At 46.5% G+C, this 20,696-nt stretch overlaps 1 protein-coding gene across 1 annotated transcript in view; it reads right to left on the minus strand.

Annotated features, from left to right (window-relative positions):
* The window catches only part of LOC135516537 (TSC22 domain family protein 4-like), a 52,835-nt gene extending 34,673 nt beyond the window's left edge, over nucleotides 1-18,162 (minus strand). Inside the window, exons 1-4 of the mRNA XM_064940892.1 lie at nucleotides 17,645-18,162; nucleotides 17,404-17,479; nucleotides 8,096-8,797; nucleotides 711-868 (exon numbers count right to left, since the gene is read on the minus strand). Coding sequence (XP_064796964.1) covers nucleotides 711-868; nucleotides 8,096-8,797; nucleotides 17,404-17,479; nucleotides 17,645-17,649 — 941 coding nt within the window. The 5' untranslated portion in view covers nucleotides 17,650-18,162. The remainder of the gene's footprint in view (nucleotides 1-710; nucleotides 869-8,095; nucleotides 8,798-17,403; nucleotides 17,480-17,644) is intronic.
* Nucleotides 18,163-20,696: the final 2,534 nt, after the last annotated feature.

Below are 20,696 nucleotides of genomic sequence, written 5' to 3' on the forward strand. Positions count from 1 at the left end.
AGTACACAGTACACGTAGTCCTAGAATATTAGTTCTCTCTGAGTTTTTTCTCAGTATTTAGTCAGTACAGAACCTTCTAGTTATATTGTTCTTATTTTAAAATGTTTGTAGTTTTGTCTTTGAACTGTTCTTGTCAAATTAATGTTCCGTATTATGTCATGATTCATGTGGACTCCAGGAAGAGCAGCTGCTGCTTTCACAACAGCTAATGGGGATCCTAATAAAAAAGCAAGTTGGATTGAACGGTAGAAAACAACCAGAATGGAGGGATGTGTGCGTGTGGTATGGTTGCAGTATTTAGACCATATCTGTGATTGTGCGCATTGTACTGTGAAGTGCAGACACTAGTTGCCTTACTTCTCTATTTTGAGAAGAGAAACTGGGAAGGTGTGGAGCCTGTCATTGAGCCGGAATGACTGACAGGAAAGTGATACTTTCACAAGTCCAACCTGGGGTCCATCCATATGCACACACTACTCTGGGTGGCCTCTCTATCACACTGTGGGGTATTTGGCACTCTGCTGCTACTAAACCTGCCCCTACCCCCCCACACACAGCACAATAGAGAAACAGCTCTCTCTCAAAAACAACACCTACCACCCAACAGAAACATGACGGTCAAATCCACCCACTGTCCTAGAGGGGGGTCTAACACACACACACACCACACCACAGACAGACCCACAAACAGACCCAAACACAGACCATACCTGTCGTCCCCTGGCAGATGGACAGCCTCCCCGGAGCCGAACATGGACCAGGCCGAAGAAGTCTGGATGGGAATCAGACTGGGTAGGAAAGTACCATTTCTACCCTGTAGGGGGGGCCCAGGGGAGCTGGGCTGGGAATGAGACACTCTCAACAGAGACTAGAGAGAGAGTGGATATGGGGAGAGAGAGAGGGGGAGAGAGAGACCACGACAGAGAGAGAGACCCCAACAGAGAGAGAGAGGTGGAGAGAGACCGACAGCGAGAGGGGGAGAGACCGACAGGAGAGAGAGAGACCCCGACAGAGAGAGAGAGGGGGAGAGAGAGAGAGGGAGAGACCGACAGCGAGAGGGGGAGAGACCGACAGAGGGGAGAGGGAGACCCCGACAGAGAGAGAGAGGGGGAGAGAGAGACCCAGACACAGAGAGAGAGGGGGAGAGAGAGACCCAGACAGAGAGAGGGGGAGAGAAAGACCGACAGAGACCAACAGAGGGGAGAGACAGAGAAAAAATAACAGTTATGAAATATTTTCATGTTGGAATTTACAAGAATTTAAGTCCTCTGCTTTTGGGCTAAATAGCAGAAACGCAGACTGAAAGAAATTGATGATGTTGATATTGTAGTACTACAGGAAACATGGTGCAGAGGTGAAGCAACAACCTTTCCCTCCCCACAGACCCCCCAGAAACAACTATGACAAAGTGAAAAACTCAAATGGAGCACTGCTCCTGAAGCTCTGTGGAACACTGAGTCTGTACATAGTCAATGGTAGGCTGAGAGGGGACTCTTCTGGTAGGTCCACCTTCAGCTCTTCCCTTGGCAGCAGCACTGTAGACTACTTCCTCACCAACCTAAACCCAGAGTCTCTCAGAGCCTTCACAGTCAGCCCACTGACACCTCTCTCAGAGCCTTCACAGTCAGCCCACTGACACCTCTCTCAGAGCCTTCACAGTCAGCCAACTGACACCTCTCTCAGAGCCTTCACAGTCAGCCCACTGACACCTCTCTCAGAGCCTTCACAGTCAGCCAACTGACACCTCTCTCAGAGCCTTCACAGTCAGCCCACAAACACCTCTCTCAGAGCCTTTACAGTCAGCCCACTGACACCTCTCTCAGAGCCTTCACAGTCAGCCCACTGACACCTCTCTCAGAGCCTTCACAGTCAGCCCACTAACACCTCTCTCAGAGCCTTCACAGTCAGCCCACTGACATCTCTCTCAGAGCCTTCACAGTCAGCCCACTGACATCTCTCTCAGAGCCTTCACAGTCAGCCCACTAACACCCAACCATGAAGCATCACGGCCCAATAAATGACATGATACTAAACAGGCCTATAGATGGAGTGAGAACAGACATCTACCAAAAAGCAATTAGTAGCCAAAAAAAACAATCTCTCCTGGACAACTTTTTAGCCTTAACATTCTCCTACAGCAATGAAGGTGTAAATTTGGCCGTTTGGAACATAAACTTTATATCTGACAAATGATCCTCCTTGGATAATCTAGACACACAAGAGGAAACCAAAGAGAATAGAGAATGAAAAATGGTTTGATAATGATTGGAGAAATCTAAAGAAGTCATTGAGAAATATATCTAATCAAAAACACAGAGAACCAGACATAAAAATATAGGCCTTCAATGTGGGGAAACACTGAAACAATACAAACACACCCTGAGAACAAAGGAACAGAACATTAGAAATCAGCTGGATGGAATTGAGGAATCCATAGAATCAAACCACTTCTGGGAGAATTGGAATAAATTAAACAAACCTCATCATGAGGAATTGGCTATCCAAAATGGGGATTTGTGGAGAAATCACTTTGCAAACCTCTACAGCAATATAACAAAGAGCCCAGGACAAAAAGATACACAAGAACATTTACAGAACTTTGAATCAGCAGTCAAAGACTATCAGAATCCTGTGGATACCCCAATTACGGAAGAAATATTTGAAAAACTATGCACTCTCCAGCCCAAAAAGGCCTGTGGTGCTGATGGCATTTTAAATTAAATGATCAAATATACAGACCACACATTCAAATTGGTTATACTCAAACTCTTCAACATCATCCTCACTGCAGGTATTTTCCCCGATATTTGGGGAAAAATAAAAAATAAATAAAAATGGAGACAAATTTAACCCAAATTAGAGAAATTTGCATTAACAGCAATTTAGGGAAAATTCTTTGCAGTATCATAACTAGCAGACTACATAATTACCTTGATGAACACAACATCCTGAGCAGAAGCCGGCTTGGAGTTTTACCAACAGACCCCACGTATACCCTCCACACTAACAGACAAACAAGTCAACCACAACAGACCCCACGTATACCCTCCACACTAACAGACAAACAAGTCAACCACAACAGACCCCACTTACACCCTCCACACTATCAGACAAACAAGTCAACCACAACAGACCCCACTTATACCCTCCACACTAACAGACAAACAAGTCAACCACAACAGACCACACTTATACCCTCCACACTAACAGACAAACAAGTCAACCACAACAGACCTCACTTATACCCTCCACACTAAAAAATATGATGTTATTAAATCAATGTACACTAAAAACAAATGTGTGGTTAAAATTGGCAACAAGAAAACAGACTTCTTCTTTCAGGGACAGGGAGTGAAACAGGGCTGCCCAATAAGTCCAACACTATTTAACATCTACATTAATGATTTGGCAAAAACATTAGAAGAATTGGCAGCACCTGGTCTCACCCACCCTACACAACACTGAAATCAAGTGTCTGCTGTACGCAGATGACCTGGTGCTGCTGTCTCCCACTAAGGAGGGTCTGCTGTCTCCCACTAAGGAGGGTCTGCTGTCTCCCACTAAGGAGGGTCTGCTGTCTCCCACTAAGGAGGGTCTGCTGTCTCCCACTAAGGAGGGTCTGCTGTCTCCCACTAAGGAGGGTCTGCTGTTTCCCACTAAGGAGGGTCTGCTGTCTCCCACTAAGGAGGGTCTGCTGTAGACAGATGACCTGATGCTACTGTCTCCCACTGAGGAGGGTCTGCTGTCTCCCACTAAGGAGGGTCTGCTGTCTCCCACTAAGGAGGGTCTGCTGTCTCCCACTAAGGAGGGTCTGCTGTCTCCCACTAAGGAGGGTCTGCTGTCTCCCACTAAGGAGGGTCTGCTGTCTCCCACTAAGGAGGGTCTGCTGTCTCCCACTAAGGAGGGTCTGCTGTTTCCCACTAAGGAGGGTCTGCTGTCTCCCACTAAGGAGGGTCTGCTGTCTCCCACTAAGGAGGGTCTGCTGTTTCCCACTAAGGAGGGTCTGCTGTCTCCCACTAAGGAGGGTCTGCTGTCTCCCACTAAGGAGGGTCTGTTGTCTCCCACTAAGGAGGGTCTGCTGTTTCCCACTAAGGAGGGTCTGCTGTCTCCCACTAAGGAGGGTCTGCTGTTTCCCACTAAGGAGGGTCTGCTGTCTCCCACTAAGGAGGGTCTGCTGTAGACAGATGACCTGGTGCTGCCGTCTCCCACTAAGGAGGGGTTACAGCTGCATCTAGATCATCCTAAAGAAAACAAATATAATGATATTCCAAAAAAGGTCTGGAAATCAGGATGACAAATCTAAATTCTATTTGGACACAGTTCTATTAGAACACACCAAAAACTACACAATCTAGGACTAAATATCAGCAACACAGGTAGCTTTCACAGGGCTGTGCACGAGCTGAGAGACAAAGCAAGAAGAGCCTTCTATGCCATTAAAAGGAACATTAAAATCAAAATTCCAATTAGAATCTGGCTCAAAAGTTTCCAATCAGTTATAATGGTCATCACAGACAAACCTGGCTGCCCAGAGAGCACAGTCTGGCTATAGAGACCGGTCGTCACAGACAAACCTGGCTGCCCAGAGAGGACAGTCTGGCTATAGAGACCGGTCATCACAGACCAATCTGGCTGACAGAGAGGACAGGACAGTCTGGCTATAGAGACCGGTCGTCACAGACAAACCTGGCTGCCCAGAGAGGACAGTCTGGCTATAGAGACCGGTCGTCACAGACAAACCTGGCTGACAGAGAGGACAGTCTGGCTATAGAGACCGGTCGTCACAGACCAACCTGGCTGCCCAGAGAGGACAGTCTGGCTATAGAGACCGGTCATCACAGACAAACCTGGATGCCCAGAGAGGACAGTCTGGTTGCCCAGAGAGGACAGTCTGGTTGCCCAGGGAGGAAAGTCGGGCTATAGAGACCGGTCGTCACAGACCAACCTGGCTGCCCAGAGAGGACGGTCCGTGCTCACTCTGCTCCAGGGGAGAGGTAGAGACAGAGCTGCATTTCCTATGACACTGTGACAAATACTCAGACATAAGAGAATCTTCCTTTCCCAAAATTATAATTCAATATAAAGAATTTCAAACTATAAAAGATTAAGAAAATGTATTGGGTGAAAAGTCAAAATGTGCAGTTTTGGAAGCCAAACATGTCCTCTTGCCACAACCTGAGGGACAGTCAGTGAAAAGTGAAATGTAACGTCAACAATATTTCCTATCTGGTTTTGTATTGTCTTTCATACCAGGTCATGTGTCTTCTCAGTCATGCTGACACTGGTCTACTACCAGGTCACGTGTCTTCTCAGTCATGCTGACACTGGTCTACTACCAGGTCACGTGTCTTCTCAGTCATGCTGACACTGGTCTACTACCAGGTCACGTGTCTTCTCAGTCATGCTGACACTGGTCTACTACCAGGTCACGTGTCTTCTCAGTCATGCTGACACGGGTCTACTACCAGGTCACGTGTCTTCTCAGTCATGCTGACACTGGTCTACTACCAGGTCACGTGTCTTCTCAGTCATGCTGACACTGGTCTAATACCAGGTCACGTGTCTTCTCAGTCATGCTGACACTGGTCTACTACCAGGTCACGTGTCTTCTCAGTCATGCTGACACTGGTCTACTACCAGGTCACGTGTCTTCTCAGTCATGCTGACACTGGTCTACTACCAGGTCACGTGTCTTCTCAGTCATGCTGACACGGGTCTACTACCAGGTCACGTGTCTTCTCAGTCATGCTGACACGGGTCTACTACCAGGTCACGTGTCTTCTCAGTCATGCTGACACGGGTCTACTACCAGGTCACGTGTCTTCTCAGTCATGCTGACACGGGTCTACTACCAGGTCACGTGTCTTCTCAGTCATGCTGACACGGGTCTACTACCAGGTCACGTGTCTTCTCAGTCATGCTGACACGGGTCTACTACCAGGTCACGTGTCTTCTCAGTCATGCTGACACTGGTCTACTACCAGGTCACGTGTCTTCTCAGTCATGCTGACACGGGTCTACTACCAGGTCACGTGTCTTCTCAGTCATGCTGACACTGGTCTACTACCAGGTCACGTGTCTTCTCAGTCATGCTGACACTGGTCTACTACCAGGTCACGTGTCTTCTCAGTCATGCTGACACTGGTCTACTACCAGGTCACGTGTCTTCTCAGTCATGCTGACACGGGTCTGCTACCAGGTCACGTGTCTTCTCAGTCATGCTGACACTGGTCTACTACCAGGTCACGTGTCTTCTCAGTCATGCTGACACGGGTCTACTACCAGGTCACGCGTCTTCTCAGTCATGCTGACACGGGTCTACTACCAGGTCACGCGTCTTCTCAGTCATGCTGACACTGGTCTACTACCAGGTCACGTGTCTTCTCAGTCATGCTGACACTGGTCTACTACCAGGTCACGTGTCTTCTCAGTCATGCTGACACTGGTCTACTACCAGGTCACGTGTCTTCTCAGTCATGCTGACACGGGTCTACTACCAGGTCACGTGTCTTCTCAGTCATGCTGACACGGGTCTACTACCAGGTCACGTGTCTTCTCAGTCATGCTGACACGGGTCTACTACCAGGTCACGTGTCTTCTCAGTCATGCTGACACGGGTCTACTACCAGGTCACGTGTCTTCTCAGTCATGCTGACACGGGTCTACTACCAGGTCACGTGTCTTCTCAGTCATGCTGACACTGGTCTACTACCAGGTCACGTGTCTTCTCAGTCATGCTGACACGGGTCTACTACCAGGTCACGTGTCTTCTCAGTCATGCTGACACGGGTCTACTACCAGGTCACGTGTCTTCTCAGTCATGCTGACACGGGTCTACTACCAGGTCACGCGTCTTCTCAGTCATGCTGACACGGGTCTACTACCAGGTCACGTGTCTTCTCAGTCATGCTGACACGGGTCTACTACCAGGTCACGTGTCTTCTCAGTCATGCTGACACGGGTCTACTACCAGGTCATGTGTCTTCTCAGTCATGCTGACACGGGTCTACTACCAGGTCATGTCATCCTTCTACTGAATTTAAATTTAATTGAAAATTGAGATACAGAGGGGGGAGAGAGAGAGGGAGACAGGGAGAGAGAGAGAGAGAGAGGGAGACAGGGAGAGAGAGAGAGGGGAGACAGGGAGAGAGAGAGAGGGGAGACAGGGGAGAGAGAGAGAGACAGGGGAGAGAGAGAGAGACAGGGGGAGAGAGAGGGAGAGAGAGAGAGAGAGAGAGGGAGAGAGAGAGAGGGAGAGAGAGAGGGAGACGGGGAGAGAGAGGGAGGGAGAGAGAGAGAGGGAGACGGGGAGAGAGAGAGAGGGAGAGAGAGAGAGGGAGACGGGGAGAGAGAGAGAGAGAGAGAGAGAGAGGGAGAGGGAGAGGGGGAGAGAGAGAGAGGGAGAGAGAGAGAGGGAGACGGGGAGAGAGAGAGAGGGAGAGAGAGAGAGGGAGACGGGGAGAGAGAGAGCGAGAGAGAGGGAGAGAGAGAGAGGGAGACGGGGGAGAGAGAGGGAGAGAGAGAGAGGGAGACAGGGGGAGAGAGAGAGAGGGATACAGGGGGAGAGAGAGAGAGGGATACAGGGGGAGAGAGAGAGAGGGATACAGGGGGAGAGAGAGAGAGGGATACAGGGGGAGACTTACTTTCACATGCTATCAACAAACCTCTGCTTGGGAATGTAGGAAGGTGTGTGTATTGTCTGTGTGTGTATATATGTATTGTCTGTGTGTGTGTGTATATGTGTATTGTCTGTGTGTGTGTGCATATGTGTATTGTCTGTGTGTGCATATGTGTATTGTGTGTGTGTGCATATGTGTATTGTCTGTGTGTGCATATGTGTATTGTCTGTGTGTGCATATGTGTATTGTCTGTGTGTGCATATGTGTATTGTCTGTGTGTGCATATGTGTATTGTCTGTGTGTGCATATGTGTATTGTCTGTGTGTGCATATGTGTATTGTCTGTGTGTGCATATGTGTATTGTCTGTGTGTGCATATGTGTATTGTCTGTGTGTGCATATGTGTATTGTCTGTGTGTGTATATGTGTATTGTCTGTGTGTGTATATGTGTATTGTCTGTGTGTGTGTGTTTTCACCCTCCCGGTAGCGTCCACATCCAGGCGTAGAGGGGGTGGGATGTTCCGTGGGCGGGGGCTGGGCAGGGGGGGCATGGAGTCGACCACTCGCAAGTTGAATCTTTCCAGGTGTGTGGGGTTGGGCGGGTCGCTGTGGAGGAGAGGCTTCAGCCCTCGAAACCCCTCCCCGTCTGACCCTATTGGCTGGGCCAGCAAGTGGGAGGTACCCTGAGAGTGAACAAGGTGTCCTGTCCTGAGAGTGCGCACGTGCCCCAGCAGCTCGCCTCCAGCCCCTCCCCCAGCCCTCTGTAGACCAATCCCCTCCAGGGACTCCAGAGAGTGGGCGTGTCTCATGCTGTCCATCACCCATCTAGGCCCCACCCCTTCCTCTCGTTCCAAAAAGTCCGTACAGGTCCACCGCCCCCGGCAATAGGGTCCTCCATGGCCCTGGCCCAATCTGACAACTCGAAACCTGGACCCCTGCCCCACAGCATCTTGTGAGTTGGATTTCCTCAGAGAGAGGGGAGTCGTCGGCTGGGAGAAACTTCCCTGCTGGTGGGAGAGGCCAGGCTGGGAGGAATCAGTGGATTGGCTGGAGGACTGAAGGGAGGGATTTGATTGGCTAGAGGCCTGAACATGGGGTGGGGCTTCCCCAGAGCTCTGTGTGTAGTCTGACGTCACACTAGTAATCTGGAAGCCACTCCTCTTCTTCCCCCCACTCATCTAAACACACAGACACACACAGTGAGTGCTGGGCTTCTGTCAGTAGGGTTGGGCTCTCTCTAAAACTCTTTCTGGTCTGTCCTGTTCTTCTAACATACAGTGGGGCAAAAAAGTATTTAGTCAGCCACCAATTGTGGTTTGACCTCTGTCATTGCCAACAAAGGGTATATAACAAAGTATTGAGAAACTTTTGTTATTGACCAAATACTTATTTTCCACCATAATTTGCAAATAAATTCATTAAAAATGTGATTTTCTGGATTTTTTTTCTCATTTTGTCTGTCATAGTTGAAGTGTACCTATGATGAAAATTACAGGCCTCATCTTTTACATGGGAGAACTTGCACAATTGGTGGCCGACTAAATACTTTTTTGCCCCACTGTATATATATAGTCCTCTGTCTGGTCTGTCCTGTCTGTGAAGAACAGGACCAGACTGTATATACTGAACAAAAATAGAAACAACAATTTCAACTGTTTTACAGTTCAGGAAATTAGTCATAACGAAATCAGTCAATTGAAATAGATTTTTATTTTACCTTTATTGAACTAGGCAAGTCAGTTAAGAACAAATTCTTATTTTCTATGACTGTGGGTTAACTGCCAGTCCAGGGGCAGAACGACAGATTTGTACCTTGTCAGCTTGGGGATTTGAACTTGCAACCTTCCGGTTACTAGTCCAACACTCTAACCACTAGGCTACCCTGCTGTCCCATAAATAAAGGCCCCAATTTATAGATTTCACATGACTGAGCAGAGGCTCATATGGGCCCACCCACCCACATGGGAGCCTGGGACAGAGTCTATATTACATTTTTTTTTAAATTGAATGTATTGATTTTTTTTTAAATTGCATCTTAATGAAAACAGACATACAACAATAACATGATTAATAATTATAATGTATTAATTGAACATGTATACAATATATATTTATTTAACCAGGTGGCCAGTTGAGAACAAGTTGTCATTTATAACTGCAACCTGGCCAAGACAAAGCAAAGTGACACAACAGAGTTACACATGGAATAAAGGTACAGTCGATAACACAATAGGAACACTTATGTACATTGTGTGTAAATGTAGAAGAGTAGGGAGGTGAGGCAATAAATAGGTTAGAGGTGAAATAATTACAATTTAGCATTAACACTGGAGTGATAGATGTGCAGATGATGATATGCAAGTAGAGATACTGGGGTGCAAGGAGCAAGATAAATAACAGTATGAGGGAGAAGGTAGTTGGCTGGATGGGCTATTTACAGATGGGCTGTTTACAGGTACATTGATCGGTAAGCTGCTCTGACAGCTGATGCTGTCAGTTCGTGAGGGAGATATAAGACTCCAGCTTCAGAAATTTTTACAATTCGTTCCAGTCATTGGCAGCAGAGAACTGGAAGGAAAGGTGGCGAAAGGAGGTGTTGGCTTTGGGGGTTACCAGTGAGATATACTTGCTGGAGCACGTGCTACGGGTGGATGTTGCTATGGTGACCAGTGAGATATATCTGCTGGAGCGCGTGCTACAGGTGGATGTTGCTATGGTGACCAGTGAAATATACCTGCTGGAGTGCGTGCTACGGGTGGATGTTGCTATGGTGACCAGTGAGCTGAGATAAGGCGGGGCTTTGCTTAGCCAAGACATAGATGACCTGGAGCAAGTGGGTTTGGTGACGAATATGTAGCGAGGGCCAGCCAACAACAGCATACAGGTCGCAGTGGTGGGTAGTATATGGGGCTTTGGTGACACAACGGATGGCACTGTGATAGACTGCATCCAGTTTGCTGAGTAGAGTGTTGGAGTCTATTTTGTAAATTACATCACTGAAGTCAAGGATCAGTAGAATGGTCTGTTTAACAAGGGTATTTTTGGCAGCATGAGTGAAAGATGCTTTGTTGCGATATAGGAAGCCGATTCTAGATTTAATTTTGGATTTGAGATTCTTAATGTGAGAGTCTGGATGGAGAGTTTACAGTCGAACCAGACACCTAGGTATTTGTAGTTGTCCACATATTCTAAGTCAGAACCGTCCAGAGTAGTGATGCTAGTCGGGCAGGCAGGTGCGGCAGCAATCGGTTGAAGAGCAGGCAGTTAACCCACTGTTCCTAGGCCGTCATTGAAAATAAGAATTTGTTCTTAACTGACTTGCCTAGTAAAATAAAGGTAAAATAAAAAAAAATAAAAAAAATTTGGAGGTTTGTTAACACAGTGTCCAAAGAAAGGTCAGAAGTATACAGAATGGTGTCGTCTGCATAGAGGTGGATCAGAGAATCACCAGCAGCAAGATCAACATCGTTGATGCATACAGAGAAGAGAGTCGGCCCGAGAATTGAAAACTGCGGCACCCCCATAGAGACTGCCACAGGTCCGGATAACAGGCCCTCCGATTTGACACTCTGAACTCTGTCCGAGAAGTAGTTGGTGAACGAGGCGAGGCAGTCATTTGAGAAACTAAGGCTTTTGAGTATGCCGATAAGAATGCGGTGATTGACAGAGTCGAAAGCCTTGGCCAGGTCAATGAAGAAGGCTGCACAGTCCTGTATTTTATCGATGGCGGTTATGATATCGTGGAGAAGGCATGGTGGGAACTTGGCTTTTGAAGATTTTAGAAAGGCAGGGCAGGATGGATATAGGTCTATAACAGTTTGGGTCTAGAGTGTCTCCCCCTTTGAAGAGGGGGCTGACCGTGCAGAGCAGTTGGCAGGGGTAGCCAGGTGGAAAGCATGGCCAGCCGTAGAAAAATGCTTACTGAAATGATCGATTATCATAGATTTACCGGTGGGGACCGTGTTTCCTTGCCTCAGAGCAGTGGGCAGCTGGGAGGAGGTGCTCATATTCTCCATGGACTTTACAGTGTCCCAAAACTTTGGGGAATTAGTGCTACAGGATGCAAATTTCTGTTTGAAAAAGCTAGCCTTAGCTTTCCTAACTGACTGTATATTGGTTCCTGAATTCCCTGAAAAGTTGCATATCGCGGGGACTATTCGATGCTAGTGCGGTCCACCACAGGGTGTTTTTGTGTTGGTCAAGGGCAGTCAAGTCTGGGGTGAACCAAGGGCTATATCTACTCTTAGTTCTGTATTTTTTTGAATGGGGAATGCTTAAAGATATATCTAAGAGAGACCAATGTTATTGTGAAGTGGTTACTGAATAAACTGAAGATATATACATTCCATTCCACCACCAGCTGCCCCAATAAACGACACAACAATATAGATTAAATAACTTGTTCCCAGCCTTCGCTTCCTCTGCTTCAACCTCGTCACTGAATAATGCTCACCTTGACCTTTTTGAGCACCACAACTTCCTAATGGACAGAGCCTAAAATGTTATTTTTGGTCTACCAGCCACTCAAGATTTTTTTAACCAGACAAATATTTTTTCCCAGTAAAATTACACTAACAAAACCTGGACGTGCATGCTTTGAAATGTTTCTAAAACAATACATGTATTACTGCTGAGAAGTAATGTGCTATATTGTTGAATTTCATTTAAAAAAAAGATTGTGACCACTTTTAACCAAAATATGAGACAAAAATGTTCACCTGCCCCTTTAAAGGGCGGGAGGTTACCGTGTTAATGCGAGTCATGTTTGTGCCTGTGAGATCGAGAGCCTGACTAGTATTGCTTATCTTCCCTAGCAGTTGAAACTCAAACATTGAAAATCAACCTAGCATCTGAACAAAATAATGTAAATAGCTAAGGAACACAGGGACAGTCTCACTTCAGTTTCAGGTAAATTAAACACATTTTTATGCCTTCTAAAACTGTATCTGTCTTCACACAGCCCCCAGCCAGGCACAGTGACACAGAAATACTTTGCACATTTTAGTGTGCATTCAGTTCCTGTCAGAGTTCCTCAGTAGCGAGCCACAGCCTACAGACAAGGAACATGCCCCAACTCCCGGAACAGGAAACCTCCGTGCCGGCGGACCACAGACATCATCCTATTTGCCCAACATTGGAATGATTTTCTAATGTCATACTTCTCCATAACCTAAAAAATTGCAACGCCAGCCATATCAATGTTTGAAACCTGGATGTTTTACATTAGGCCAAAATCCCACCATAGAAATAAAGCGAAGATTTCCTGATATTGAAACCAGCATTTCTTCTTCTACTACTGTCCAAAGACAGTAAGACCCTGTTGAATCTTCAGATATTCCCTCTACATTTCTACCTGCTGTCTATCCATCGGTCACATTATAAAAACCTAACCCTAAACCTAAACCTAACCCTTCTTCTACTACTGTCCAAAGACAGTAAGACCCTGTTGAATCTTCAGATATTCCCTCTACATTTCTACCTGCTGTCTATCCATCGGTCACATTATAAAAACCGCATCAGGTTTAAGAACAGTGTTCTTCCAAAATAGCATTCTGGAACATTGACACATTTGGCTGAGACTAGTGAACACATTGCTGCGCAATGAACACACCAGCTAACCACATCATATAGTGTTGAACACGCCAGCTAACCACATCATATAGTGTTGAACACGCCAGCTAACCACATCATATAGTGTTGAACACGCCAGCTAACCACATTATATGGTGTTGAACACGCCAGCTAACCACATCATATGGTGTTGAACACGCCAGCTAACCACATCATATGGTGTTGAACACGCCAGCTAACCACATCATATGGTGTTGAACACGCCAGCTAACCACATCATATGGTGTTGAACACGCCAGCCAACCACCAGTCTGCACAACTCTGCCAGGAACTAAGATCAAGAGAGACACAAGTGTTTTAGTACTACATCTCTTGACACAATGATGAAAATAATCATGACCTCTAAACCTTCAAGCTGCATACTGGACCATATTCAAACTAAACTACTGAAAGAGCTGCTTCCTGTGCTTGGCCCTCCTATGTTGAACTTAATAAAACGGCTCTATCCACCGGATGTGTACCAAACTCACTAAAAGTGGCAGTAATAAAGCCTCTCTTGAAAAAGCCAAACCTTGACCCAGATTTTTTTTTTTTAACTAAATTCGGCCTATATCGAATCTTCCATTCCTCTCAAAAAGTTTAGAAAAAGCTGTTGCGCAGCAACTCATTGCCATCCTGAAGACAATGTATACAAAACGCTTCAGTCTGGTTTTAGACCCCATCATAGCACTGAAACTGCACTTGTGAAGGTGGTAAATGACCTGTTAGTGGTGTCAGACCCAGGCTCTGCAGCCGTCCTCCTGCTCCTTGATGTCAGTGCTGCTCGTGAAGCTACAAAATTGTCCTCGCTGGAAGCCTGTGTTTCAGACATAAGGAAGTGGATGGCTGCAAACGTTCTACTTTTAAACTCTGACAAAACAGAGATGCTTGTTCTGGGCCCGAAGAAACAAAGAGATCTTCTGTTGAATCTGACAATTAATCTTGATGGTTGTACAGTCGTCTCAAATAAAACTGAGGGACCTCGGTGTTAGTCTGGACCCTGATCTCTCTTTTGACGAACATATCAAGACTGTTTCAAGGACCGCTTTTTTCCATTTACGTAACATGGAAAAAAAAATCTGAAACTTTCTGTCCAAAAATGATGCAGAAAATTTCATCCATGCTTTTGTTACTTCTAGGTTAGACTACTGCAATGCTCTACTTTCCGGCTACCCGGATAAAGCACTAAATAAACTTCAGTTAGTGCTAAATACGGCTGCTAGAATCCGGACTAGAACCCCAAAATGTGATCATATCACTCCAGTGCTAGCCTCCCTACACTGGCTTCCTGTTAAGGCAAGGGCTGATTTCAAGGTTTTACTGCTAACCTACAAAGCATTACATGGGCTTGCTCCTACCTATCTCTCTGATTTGGTCCTGCCGTACATACCTACACGTACGCTACGGTCACAAGACGCAGGCCTCCTAATTGTCCCTAGAATTTCTAAGCAAACAGCTGGAGGCAGGGCTTTCTCCTACAGAGCTCTATTTTTATGGAATGGTCTGCATACCCATGTGAGAGACGCAAACTCGGTCTCAACCTTTAAGTCTTTACTGAAGACTCATCTCTTCAGTAGGTCATATGATTGAGTGAAGTCTGGCCCAGGAGTGTGAAGGTGAACGGAAAGGCACTGGAGCAACGAACTTCAGTTGCTGTCTCTGCCTGGCCAGTTCCACTCTTTCCACTGGGATTCTCTGCCTCTAACCCTATTACAGGGGCTGAGTCACTGGCTTACTGGGGCTCTTCCATGCCGTCCCTAGGAGGGGTGATTCACTTGAGTGGGTTGAGTCACTGACGTGGTTTTCCTATCTGGGTTGGCGCTCCCCCCTTGTGTTGTGGCGTGGCAGAGATCTTTGTGGGCTATACTCGGCCTTGACTCAGGATGGTAAGTTGGTGGTTGAAGATATCCCTCTAGTGAGGTGGGGGCTGTGCTTTGGCAAAGTGGGTGGGGTTATATCCTGCCTGTTTGGCACTGTCCAGGGGTATCATCAGATGGGGCCACAGTGTCTCCTGACCCCTCCTGTCTCAGCCTCCAGTATTTATGCTGCAGTCGTTTGTGTGTCGGGGGGCTAGGGTCAGTTTGTTATATCTGGAGTACTTCTCCTGTCCTATTCGGTGTCCTGTGTGAATTAAAGTGTGCTCTCTCTAATTCTCTCCTTCTCTCTTTCTCTCTCTCGGAGGACCTGAGCCCTAGGACCATGCCTCAGGACTACCTGACATGATGACTCCTTGCTGTCCCCAGTCCACCTGGCCGTGCTGCTGCTCCAGTTTCAACTGTTCTGCCTTATTATTCTTGGACCATGCTGGTCATTTATGAACATTTGAACATCTTGGCCATGTTCTGTTATAATCTCCACCCGGCACAGCCAGAAGAGGACTGGCCACCCCACATAGCCTGGTTCCTCTCTAGGTTTCTTCCTGGGTTTTGGCCTTTCTAGGGAGTTTTTCCTAGCCACCGTGCTTCTACACCTGCATTGCTTGCTGTTTGGGGTTTTAGGCTGGGTTTCTGTACAGTACTGAGATATCAGCTGATGTACGAAGGGCTATATAAATACATTTGATTTGGATTTGATTTCATGAAAGTTTGATTTTTATAGCAATTTATTTGAATTTGGCGCTCTGAATTTTCTCTGGCTTTTGTCAATTTATTTACTGAAAAATTAATTAAAGTAGTCGGCAATATCAGTGGGCTTTGTGATGAATAAGCCATCTGATTCAATGAACAATGGAGTAGAGTTGGCTTTTTCCCCAGAATTTCAGTTAAGGTGCTCCAAAGCTTTTTATTATCTTTCCTTTATATAAATGTATCTTTGTTTCATAGTATAGTTTATTTAGTCACATGATTTCTTAATTTGCAGTAAGTTTGCCAATCAGTTGGGCTGCCAGACTATTTTGAACTTCACAAATCAAAACTGTATTTTTAGCAGTTAGGCTTTATCAATATCTTGAACTATAAATTAATTAAGTACACATCGTGATATTTCGAGGAGCAAGAGGTTTCACCAAATATAGATATTACAGTAGTACTTTACAACACCGGTCTTCATCGTGGACAATGATATACAGTCGGGCAAGGGTCTTCATAGAGGACAGATAAGTATTAATGCCAGACCAGTGTAGTACTAACCTACTGCTAACCCTAAAGGGGTAGGGTTTGACACTTATCGGTTCAACAATCACTCAGCTATGTGCTTGAAATTAATTCAGATCAATGACGTCATCAGTCATAACCCACAATGGATCCTTTACGCAGCACAAGGCGTGACACATCAATACGGATCCGAGCCCCTTCTGTGCCATTCGAGAAGGGTGCAACTGCAGCCCACAATTTGAGCATTATATGTGGGCATTCCGGAATCTGTAAGAACCCCTCTTTAGACTTCTATTTTTTTATTTAAATTAGGACTACAGTACATAGGCGGGTGGCAGGGGCGCTCCAGTACAGTCGATGGTGGTAATGCAACCGCCGATAAACCCCACAGAAGCAGTTGGGGTGACAACAGTACCTGGCTATACTTAGCACAGACCGGTAGTGTCCTTCGCACCCGCCTGTCGGGCACGGTGTTGCTCCAGCTTCCCACCTGCTGTTAGACGGGGGAGACCGGTAGACAGTGTACTTGGCCCCTGGGTACACAGGAGGCGGGGGCGACACCGTGTGCTAGCTAACAAAGCTATCCCCGCCTCCTGTGTACCCAGGGGCTAAGTACACCATCTACCGGTCTCCCCCGTCTAACAGCAGGTGGGAAGCTGGAGCAACACCGTGTGCTGGCTAGCTAGTTAGCGTCACCGCCGTCTGTACTAGCGGGAAGCAGGGGCGACCGGAAGACAGTGACCTTCGCCCTAGCTTGTCGGGCACTGTTTTCCTGCAGTTCGATGGTGAAGGCAGGTGTTCAGCATGGCGGGAGCGAAGGATACGGTCTACCAGTGAAAAAAACGCATAATACTTTTATTTCCCTTTTGACCCACATTCAAAAGTGTCACACTTTGGGTGGGGGTTCATGCAGGAACTAATGCAATACTCCTTCCTGCAGGTCCACATTGGGGGTTGCAGTTGCACACCATTGTGCCATTCACCGTGTCCCTCTCAATTAAATCTCACTCTCCTGCACAACTTTATTTTAAAAGTATTTTTTCCTTCTTGGTGAAATTTGTTTCAGGCAAAAGATGACGTACCTTGTCCTGGATCTCTACCCGGATTCTGTAGCGGGAGAAGCAGGTTCCAGGGGTTTCAACCGTGTCTGTCGAACATCTAGAGATGGTAGCTTCTATAGGAGTTAGCTACATGACATCTCATCACTGCCGGACAAACACACTGTATAACCTTAACCAGTTTGATGTAGGTATAAATAAATCTCAACTTTATTATAAGACCTTTCATAAAAGTTGTAGAAAAAGTTGGAAAAGTACTTCTGACCCCATCGCCGCTCGGTCGGTCGGCCGTAACTCCCGTTTCCAGGCTCACCCCACGGTAATAATATCCCGTTGGACCAGAGAGATGGGCAGAGGGCTTGCCCGGGCAGGGGTGAGCCTCGGTTGCAGTCCCGTTCCTTGTTCCGTCCTGTGCTAGCAGCTCTTCCATGGAGCCCCAGCCAAGACCAGCATCACTAGTGTAGCCACGGAGAGGGAGAGCAGGCTGGAGTTATTACACACACCAGCCCGTTTTTAGCTGGCCTGGTACTTATACTTATCACAATACAAGTTAGCTAACTAGCTACAGTAGCTAAACATTCTGGCTAGCTAGTTAACTACTGTAACTAACTACTTCTGCTTTCCGCAGCGGCGCCGTCTGTCTGTCTGTCTTCAGTCACTCCTTCCCCCGTCTCTCTTTCTCTGCTGGAAAAAGACGGGTAGCTTTCTCATTCAGCTATAATATAACGGTTCTGGTCTCAGTATCTAGCTACATGTTTTTCTATTTAGCAAACTGTTGACAACTTTTATAAACCCGGAAGTTACGCCCCTGTGGAGCCTCTCGTGTTTATGGTGCCCTGGTGACCCCTGCTGGCCAGATCAGATTACTACAGCCTTCCAGGTTGTAGGGGCAAGGGTTCCGGTGTTATGCCGAAAATCTCCCTCTGCCAGAATCCCCCCCCCCATCTAATTTCCTTATTTTTGTGGCTAGAGTCAAATACTTTCTTTTGAACAAACTTAGTCAGGATAGGCAACTAAAATTAATATTTAATGTATGTGTGTTATATTAAACATAGAGAAAGGGGTAAAATGTTGGCAAGCAATGAACATTTCAGAACAACTATGGCTGAATTAGTATCCTTACACTTTAAAAAATACCAGTCGAATAAGACATGTGAGAGATGACGAATTTTGGCAAAGAGATTTATTTATAGACTAATAAAAAATTCATTAGAGGGTTTAGGTACAGGCGACATGGGCATCTTTCCGCCCAGGTGCGGGTGCGGTCGGCGGGCGCTGAAGGGGGAGTTCGCCCAGGACGCCATACAAGCTAGAACCACCACATACACTTGAAACAAATAGCCAAATAGAAAACTGCAGACAAAAATGCTTTCTGCTACTAAGATCAGTGAAATGTAGCCTAACTGACAACGGAATGCAGATCAGAAATCTCAACTAGCAAGCAAGTTGCAGCAATGAATGTTTGTTTATTCCATGTGTAACTCTGTGTTGTTGTTTGTGTTGCACTGCTTTGCTTTATCTTGGCCAGGTCGCAGTTGTAAATGAGAACCTGTTCTCAACTGGCCTGCCTGGTTAAGTGAAGAATGCAAATAAAATGAAGAACGCAAAGGGGGGGGGGGGGGGGGATTCTGTCAGGGGGGAGATTTTCGGCACAATGGTTTCAAGGCTGATGCCCAGCCCAGAAAGACAATTTCCAAACATGGCCACTTAGAGAAGTCAGATTTGAATATTCATAATAAGACACTTTAGTCATCACTTTTGTGCATAAAACATCCATTGAATTATTCAAATAATTGTAGCTGAGAAGGAAGATATACATTTGTTTAATTAATCCGATGTCTGCCATGTTTTTTTGATGACACATTTCAGCCTGCCCATTTCAGCCTGCCCATTTCAGCCTACACATTTCAGCCTACCCATTTCAGCCTACACATTGCAGCCTACACATTTCAGCCTGCACATTTCAGCCTGCACATTTCAGCATCCTGCACATTTCAGCATCCTGCACATTTCAGCATCCTGCACATTTCAGCCTGCACATTTCAGCATCCTGCACATTTCAGCCTGCACATTTCAGCCTGCACATTTCAGCCTACACATTTCAGCCTACACATTGCAGCCTACACATTTCAGCATCCTGCACATTTCAGCCTGCACATTTCAGCATCCTGCACATTTCAGCTTGCACATTGCAGCCTACACATTTCAGCCTGCACATTTCAGCCTGCACATTTCAGCCTGCACATTTCAGCCTACACATTTCAGCATCCTGCACATTTCAGCCTACACATTTCAGCCTACACATTGCAGCCTACACATTTCAGCCTGCCCATTTCAGCCTACACATTGCAGCCTACACATTTCAGCAGCCTACACATTTCAGCCTGCACATTTCAGCCTACACATTTCAGCCTGCACATTTCAGCCTGCACATTGCAGCCTACACATTTCAGCATCCTGCACATTTCAGCCTGCACATTTCAGCATCCTGCACATTTCAGCTTGCACATTGCAGCCTACACATTTCAGCCTGCACATTTCAGCCTACACATTTCAGCATCCTGCACATTTCAGCCTACACATTTCAGCCTACACATTGCAGCCTACACATTTCAGCCTGCCCATTTCAGCCTACACATTGCAGCCTACACATTTCAGCCTGCACATTTCAGCATCCTGCACATTTCAGCCTACACATTTCAGTATCCTGCACATTTCAGCCTGCACATTTCAGCCTGCACGTTGCAGCCTACACATTTCAGCCTGCACATTTCAGCATCCTGCACATTTCAGCCTACACATTTCAGTATCCTGCACATTGCAGCCTACACATTTCAGCTTGCACATTGCAGCCTACACATTTCAGCCTGCACATTTCAGCCTACACATTTCAGCCTGCACATTGCAGCCTACACATTTCAGCATCCTGCACATTTCAGCCTACACATTTCAGCATCCTGCACATTTCAGCCTACACATTGCAGCCTACACATTTCAGCATCCTACACATTTCAGCCTGCACATTTCAGCCTGCACATTTCAGCATCCTGCACATTTCAGCATCCTGCACATTTCAGCCTACACATTGCAGCCTACACATTTCAGCATCCTACACATTTCAGCCTGCACATTTCAGCCTGCACATTTCAGCCTGCACATTTCAGCATCCTGCACATTTCAGCATCCTGCACATTTCAGCCTACACATTGCAGCCTACACATTTCAGCCTGCACATTTCAGCCTACACATTTCAGCCTGCACATTGCAGCCTACACATTTCAGCATCCTGCACATTTCAGCCTACACATTTCAGCATC

This window comes from Oncorhynchus masou, chromosome 27 (assembly GCF_036934945.1).
Source record: "Oncorhynchus masou masou isolate Uvic2021 chromosome 27, UVic_Omas_1.1, whole genome shotgun sequence".
NCBI classification, from domain to species: domain Eukaryota; kingdom Metazoa; phylum Chordata; class Actinopteri; order Salmoniformes; family Salmonidae; genus Oncorhynchus; species Oncorhynchus masou.